The following is an 8,556-nucleotide window of genomic DNA, read 5'->3' as shown; positions in this document are numbered from 1 at the left end:
GCTCGCCAGTGGACTTGGCAGACAGACAAGATTAGGCAGACAAACAATACCAGAACTTATCAGTTGAGCTGTACAACGAGAGAGAAAAATTGTCTGAAATGCTGTATATACTTGTATGGTTTAAATGCCAAAAATTCTGATATTGAATGAAAGATCTCTTAGACAGGGACTTGATTGAGATATAAAGATAGATTTGAAAAGTTCTTACGTGCCTCTGATTTTGATCTGAAATGGATAAATTACGAGTAATGTAAAAGAAATAAATTTGCAGTTTACATGATTTATACCAGATTTTACAAAGTAGATTAGTTTCTGCAATAAAAACTTTTCTTTCTTACCCAGAATGCTAATTTCTATAGAAAACTATTTTAAACTACATTTATTCTTTAGTTGCGCTAATCAATATTGACTGCCAACATTTTCACTACATAACTGTTCTCTTTCCACGTATTTATTGCATCACTACTGTGCCTTCTACACTAACAAAGTTACACGTGCTAAGTAAGGAAGTTATTTCATGGACTTCACAAGAATGGTATGTGTGTGTGTGCATCATTTGCCATGAAGGAATACCAAATACTGGAATGAAATCATACTAAAATTTATATCTCTTATACAACTTCTTCTCATCAATGTAACAATTATCAATAAAATAGAAAACTTGTACTTTACTAGCTAGGTGTCCTGGACATGTGGACCATACTAAAGAACCCACAAAAGTCTGATGATGATCAGAAGGTTGTCATGAATAGTCGATGCTTTAACATGATTTAATATTATTACATGTTCTGATCAAATTGTATTTATATCTAAAGCTGTAAAACTGTAGAATTGTAAAATATTTTATGATTTGAAGGAATGAATAAAAATAAAAATTTAATAAAAATCAAAGTTACTTTTTTTTAGTTGAGTATTATTTAAAGAAAATAAACATTAATTATTTGAGAATTTTCTGTGTTTGTATTTACCTGTGAAATGAAAGAAATAATTAATTAGTTTCAAATAATATGAAAGCAGGCACTCTTTGGAATGCGAAAATCAACACATTATAAGCAGCTACTTAGTGTTTTGTATAATTTCTAACAGCACCAGAATTTTTTACAGTATTATTGTTACTTGAAATGGTTTTATTCATCAATATAAGTAAGCACTATAGGATTTGTTTTTCTTTATAAGCTTTGTATTTCATTACCAGCTTTCGAATTTATGGACATTTCTTTAGGTATGACATACATTTCAAGTAATATAGGTTACTACTGTGTGGAACTAAAAATAATATATAAAATAAGTTTAGTTTACTTGCCTATACATTTTATAGTATATTAATTATTAACAATTCTTTCTTAACTACTAGGAATTTTACGAGTCATGAGTAAATACTGGTGGGAAGAAAAGTAATGACAGAGAACCCAAGAGATAACATATAGATACACACTGTATACTATAATAATCAATTTATTAATGTATAGAGACCCCTACATAGTTTACCAGTACCCCAGTCTTCTATTAGTGGTTGTCCCATGTATCGCCCAAGTTTACATCTTATACATGTTTACTAATATTACAGGTAGCTTGACCACTTAATAAACAGAATCATAAGCTTGACCACTTAATAAACAGAATCATAAGTTTGACCATTTAATAAACAGAATCATAAGCTTGACAAGAAGCTTATAACTCCTCTTGTTTTCAATTAATTGCATTCATATTTAACTGATCTATCACCAAACATTTTTTATTTGAAGATTATCACTTGTTTGGGTTGATTAAATTCAACTTAGTAACAACTAGAACAGCTTGAATTCTTGTTTTAAAGTGTATCAATAATGTTGCACATTAACTTATCTAATCTATGACAATCTTCTGTCTCTGCATCAGGTTTTCCTTGTGTGTCACTTGTATCCAGGAACTCTGTAGGCACCATCAGTTTGCTGACCAAATCTGCTGTTTCTGGAAGACTTGATAATGTATTCTGTAAAAGTTCTCGGACCTTGTCCAAGTGTTTTTGAAAACGTTCTGCAGTTTCTAAACGTTGACGCTTTTGTACTTCTAACATTACACGCAAAGTTTCCCTGGCTTGGTGAGGTCGAAATTCATTAATCAAATGGTGCATGTGGATAAAAAGTAATTTTATGTCATCTCGCTTTTCTTCTCGTTTTGAAGTGTCAGGACAACGTATAAGTATATCAAGTAAATCAAGAAAATTCACAAGAATTGAATGATTAAGTTTTTTGAGTTCTCTTTTATGATCATAATTCTGTGGATAAAGCCGACGAATCCCTTGAGTTTCCAAAGGTCTGATTATGACATCATCAGTTTGAAATTGCACACCAAACATTGAATATGATTCTTGGATAGGTCTCGGAGGGGAAGGAGCCACCCCTCTTTCAATGTTCTCATCTGTGTACCAGTTAACATACTGCATAGGAGGTAATGGCAGGGAGCTTACCTGAGTTGATTCTGACATTTTAACTCTAATTCTCAATATTTTTTTTCAACTGATTAAATAAAGTATCCAAAGCTTGAGAATACCAGCTGTAGTTGTAACGATAGGCTGGTTTTAATTCTCACTGCTGAATGGTGAACTCATGACGATCATTATGTAAAGAACCTTGTTGAACAGGCCTACAAGAAAAAAAAAGTTTTTAAAAATCAAAGTTACTTTTACACCTATTTCTCAAGCCCAAGCCAGAAGCACAATGTAAAAGGATTTTTAAAGATAACAATATACCATCCTTAAAAAGAAAGAGTGCATAAAACAGGAATTCTCAAAATGCAAAAAAAGCCAGCCTGTGAAATCAATCACGTGCTTGCCAAAATATGAATTAGAATCTTTCTAAAAAATTGATTTTACCAAGTAAAGGCCTAATATTGTCAATTTTGAGGGTCATTAAACAGACTGTATACCCAAGTTAAAATACATATTCTTCTCTGGTCACAATGTTACCAAGCTTAAGTGATTATATACATATCATTACAGCCAGGCATCTAAGTCGATATAATCAATTACATCAACTTGTGTTACCTAAAATAATTGATTAAGGCAATTAATGTCATGAAAATCATCAAGTAATTTAAATTAGTGTTTCTGATTATAACTGTTTTTGAATATTCCAACTATTCAGTACAGGTGGGCAATTAACTCAATCAATATAACTGATTACATATGAGCATTTATTAGTGACACTTAAAACAATGATTTATTGAAATAGTAATCAAATTAACTACAGTCATGAAAGTAATCAACTTAATGATTCAGCATCAAGGGAGATTCTACAACAACAAACTTAATGAATCATAGTATTCAAGCAATTGGCAATGAACCATACCACTGACATGATAGAGAACATTAGACAGGAGCTTGTTGACATGAAAGAGAACATTAGACAGGAGCTTGTTGACATGAAAGAGAACATTGGACAGTAGATTGTTGATATTATAGAGAACATTAAACGGTAGCTTGTTTACATGATAGAGAACATTAAACGGTAGCTTGTTTACATGATAGAGAACATTAGACAGTAGCTTGTTGACATTATAGGGAACATTAGACAGTAGCTTACTGACATGATAGAGAATATTAGACGGTAGGTTATTGACATGATAGAGAAGATTAGACGGTAGGTTATTGACATGATAGAGAAGATTAAATGGTAGTTTGTTGACATGATAGAGAACATTAGACAGTAGCTTGTTGACATGATAGAGAACATTAGACAGTAGGTTATTGACATGATAGAGAACATTAGACGGTAGGTTATTAACATGATAGAGAACATTAGACGGTAGGTTATTGACATGATAGAGAAGATTAAACGGTAGGTTATTGACATGATAGAGAACATTAGACAGTAGCTTTTTGACATGATGGAGAACATTAGACGGTAGGTTATTGACATGATAGAGAACATTAAATGGTAGTTTGCTGACATGATATAGAACATTAGACAGTAGCTTGTTGACATGATAGAGAACATTAGACGGTAGGTTATTGACATGATAGAGAATATTAGATGGTAGGTTATTGACATGATAGAGAACATTAAATGGTAGCTTGTTTACGTGATAAAGAACATTAGACTAGGTTATTGACATGATAGAAAACATTAGACTAGGTTATTGACATGATAGAGAACATTAGACTAGGTTATTGACATGATAGAGAACATTAGACAGTAGCTTGTTGACATGATGGAGAACATTAGACAGTAGCTTGTCATGACAGAGAACATTAGACAGTAGCTTGTTGACATGATAGAGAACATTAGACAGCAGCTTGTTGACATGATGAAGAACATTAGATGGTAGGTTATTGACATGATAGAGAACATTAGACTGTAGCTTGTTGACATGATGGAGAACATTAGACGGTAGGTTATGGACATGATAGAGAACATTAATTGGTAGTTTGTTGACATGATAGAGAACATTAGACAGTAGCTTGTTGACATGATAGAGAACATCAGACAGTAGCTTGTTGACATGATAGAGAACATTAGACGGTAGGTTATTGACATGATAGAGAACAAGATTTTCCTTAGTGAAACAATGATGACTATCAAATAAAATTCTAAATTTTGTTAAATGACCTTGCAAAGCATTTTTCATCAGAGTTTCAAAACCTTTTTCCACAACTGATGTAAGACTAATGGGTCTATAATTACTGGGACAATTTTTATCACCTCCCTTGAAAAGAAGAGTTACATTAGCAAATTTCTGATCCTCTGGCACCTGCCCACTATTCAAAGACTGAGAAAAATTAGTAGCAAGTGGCTCACATATCCAATCCTTAACTTCCTTCAAAACCCTTGGGGAAATATTATCTGGCCCAGGAGTTTTATTGTTCTTTAAATTTTCCAATTATTTTTAACGCTCTCAGAATTAATGTGATCATCTTGTTAAATCCATCTATCAACTGTTCAAGATGATAAATATTGCTTAAATCTTCCTTAGTAAAACCTGAAGAAAAAGCAGAATAACCCAGCCATCTCATAACCATAAGATACAAGTCTTCCTTTATCATCACTCAAAGGTCCTATTCCTGTCATATGTTTTTTACCCTTAATTTATTTAAAGAAATCCTTACTGTTAATTTTTATATTTTCAGCCAACATTTTTTCATACATACGTTTTGATGTCCTAATTTCTTGTTTGACCAACTTTCTTATCTTCTATATACTTCTAAATCTCCCATCATACCAGTCAATTTAAATTTCTTAAATTTGTGATACTTTAATCTTATCCCTTATATTCTTTGTTAGCCAATCTGGTTTTCAACTTGCAGGCACCTTTTTCTTTCCATAGGAAATATATATTTAAAAAATTATCTTTAAACATTTTTCAGATTTGATCAATCTCCAAATAACTCAACTTCCCAATTCACAACAGACAGTTCTTGTCACATCCCTCCAAAATTTGCTGTTTGGAAATCTGTAGCCAAAATATCATTATTCATTATTTTCATATACAGTAAAACATCAAACTTAATACACCAATGATCACTTGCATAAAGATGTTCCCCAATTTCCACCTTCTCAACCATTTCTATATTAGAAGTTAACTAAGTCTAAATCAGCATTGTTTCTAGTAGGTTCCTTGACCAATTAGTGAATAAAAACATCCTGAACAGTTTCCAAAGACTTTCTCCCTCATGATGTGACTTTAACATTTCCCAATTTCTATGCTTGAAATTAAAATCACCCATAATTATGACCTCATTAACAGCTGAAATCTTAATCTCACTGTAAAGTTTTTCATTAATTTCATCAGTATTATCTCTAACAAATTCCTACTAGAAGCCTTTTCATTTTATATCCGCTGACAGAAACCCAAATGGATTTTATCTCCATGCTATTATCTTCGATATCCTCATCTCCAACAGGATGTAACTCACATTTTACATATAAACCCACTCCTCACCCATATTTAGTACTCTATCCCTATTAAATAACCTTGTATTTCAAAGAAATTTCTGTCATAAAAATTGTCTGTATTTAACCATGTTTCAGTTATTCTCATTATATCAAAATCCTCCCTTCCTACCAGTGCTCTAAAGTCATCTATTTTATTTTTTATACTTCTACCATTACAATTAAGCCTACCCTTATAACTATTTCTATACATATTTCATATGCCATACATTACACTACATCTTATTTTTTGCATTTAGCTTATCCAGACCCTCACCACTGTCTATTACTAGTTTAAAATTTCCCTTACAAGTTAAACTTACGGCTGAGTTAATAGCCCTTGCAAATAAGCCAGCCCTACATTATTTAAAATTAAACATAAACCATCCATTCCAAAAAGATTCATTCTCTCATTAAAGTTAAACTGATCCCACACGTCCAACCACTGAACCAGCCAATTTGCTCATCCTTACATATTAACCTAAGCCTAGCATTCACTGATTCAGCCCTAATGTCCTACTTATAATTTCATCCCTACATTTGATTCTCAGCAGTATCCCTGACACAATTAAGTTATGGCTTTTTTTTTAATGCTTATATCAACTCATTGTAGTTATATTTATCAATTAGCTCCTCTGACCTACCTTTCTCAACATCATTAGTCCCTACGTGCACAATAAAAACTGCATCATTGCTACTTGAAGTAGTACTTTCCTTTATTATATCTCTTGCTCTATCACTGTTACTGTCAGTTAAAAGTTATTTGGCTATGTATCTTACTATCTAGCTCTTGGGTACTACCACTTCATCGTAACACAATACTACTGTGTACTTGAAAATTGCATAACTACTAATGTATCGGGCACACTTACAAAGCACATATTGTATTATTTTAACTATTAATAATAAATATGTTAAGTGTTAGGCCTAACGATAACACTTCATATTATTATTAACGCTTAACAAATTACTAAAAATCTGCATCACGCTCTTCTTTTCAATGTTTTACTTTTACTACTAATACTATTATCCATTAACAAGCATTGAAGTAATATTAATAACAATATTAACAGTAATTTCACTTTAAAAGTTTAATTGATTAAATTAAAGAAACGTCTGCTGTTATTGTTAGTCACTTATTGTTAAAATTATAACAATGTTAATAATAGTACCACGGTTCAATAACAAAACTTTTGTGTTAGAAGGGCTTAAAAATAAAAAAGGTAGACTTAGAGAAATTAGATATTTAAAATTTAAGCTATCCCACCTCCCTGGCGTTTCTGAAATAACAGTCTTGTAAATTACCAAATTCAAATATATAACTTTATACGAACTTGAACAGCAGGCATTTTTCCATAATTTAATTTTTACTATTTAGATAAAAGTAAAACTAAAAAACTTGTATAGATTATCGTTAATGGCCTCGGCGACAACGTAGAAAACACATTTTCAATAAATTAAAACTTTCTTTTCAAACTTTTAACTCAAGTGAGATCAATTTCATAAATTTTAAAAGAGCACTAGCGTCACCTAAGTCCATCTTTATGGAAGATTTTACTAACCATAATTTTAGTCATTTAATTCTAAGATAATTCTGTACCAAGCAGAAATGTCAAAATGGAATACTGTAATATTATTGTCTAAAATTAGTATTCGAATTTATTATTACTTATAGCATTCAACAACATCAGTTTCTGGTATCTTTAAAAAGGGTGACGTTACGAACGAATAGTAGGATTGACTGACAAATTATAATGTTCCCATGGCAAAAGGTCAAGTATATTCGACGACAGTTTTCGATCCCGCTACTTGCATATTGCAAGACCAGCGCCTCAACTAACAGGCCATGACAGGCCTAAGAGATTTCTTAAGAAATTTAAATGAAGTAAATGCAAGCCTGTGCACAAATATACTGTTACGCCTCTGTTCGTTAGTTAATTTTCCGTAAAAATTCTTTACGAAGAAACTTTAGCGATATAAGTCCTTTCTTAAATAAAACTGGTTTATTCTCTCTGAATACAACTTTGCAATACCCTTAATTTCTACAGTCGCGCTATAACAAACGCTATAATTCACAACGAACATCTCACATGCTTGACTCAACAATATTATCTCTCTGTCCGCAGTTCAATTACACAGCATTACATTGTTGCCGTAACTTCTTGGCCGTCTTATATAAAAGAATACCGTACATCTAGTAACCTCCCGAGGATTCACGAAGCTTCGAGAATATGACGTGTTACTAGCGTCACGTGACCTCCGCTGTCGTAACACTGCCCCTTCCTTAGTATTCTTCGGGACGAACAATAGCCACTTACATTAAACCAATAAACAATTAACAATAACTTACTTCGCCGACCACATTTTATTCGGAAAGTCACGTCTGGGAGACGATCCACTACGTCATATGGGCCTTCCCATGGAGAAGACAGCTTAGGAGACTTCCCTTTGGCCTTCCTGGGATTATACACTCACACCTTGTCTCCTGGTACAAAGCTGACTTCAGTAGATCTCTCATCATAAGATAACTTCATCGAATCAGCAGACGTTTTCAGGTTTGTACGCACTTGATGGTGAATATCATCCATCCTTTCCGATAAAACTTTCACAAACTCTGACACATTTTCAGGCAACTCTTCATAAGGTG

General features: G+C 32.5%; 1 protein-coding gene across 4 annotated transcripts; it reads right to left on the bottom strand.

The window, feature by feature from the left end:
- Positions 1 to 958: 958 nt before the first annotated feature.
- LOC106475621 (mediator of RNA polymerase II transcription subunit 7-like) lies at positions 959 to 7,425 on the bottom strand. Of its 4 annotated transcripts, none has more exons than XM_013936298.2 (2): positions 7,177 to 7,425; positions 959 to 2,625 (listed from the first exon to the last, which is right to left on the bottom strand). In XM_013936298.2, the coding sequence occupies exon 2, from the start codon at positions 2,465 to 2,467 to the stop codon at positions 1,811 to 1,813; it is 657 nt and encodes a 218-aa protein (XP_013791752.1). In that variant the 5' UTR covers positions 2,468 to 2,625; positions 7,177 to 7,425; the 3' UTR covers positions 959 to 1,810. The 4 variants fall into 4 exon arrangements, with proteins under 4 accessions (XP_013791752.1, XP_013791753.1, XP_022235395.1 ...); XM_013936299.2 differs by having other exon boundaries at positions 7,244 to 7,412; XM_022379687.1 differs by having other exon boundaries at positions 7,215 to 7,407.
- Positions 7,426 to 8,556: the final 1,131 nt, after the last annotated feature.

Source organism: Limulus polyphemus, unplaced genomic scaffold (assembly GCF_000517525.1).
Source record: "Limulus polyphemus unplaced genomic scaffold, Limulus_polyphemus-2.1.2 Scaffold8882, whole genome shotgun sequence".
NCBI lineage: Eukaryota > Metazoa > Arthropoda > Merostomata > Xiphosura > Limulidae > Limulus > Limulus polyphemus.
The sequence above is the reverse complement of the archived record's forward strand: the minus strand, read 5'-3'. Positions and strand labels throughout refer to the sequence as shown.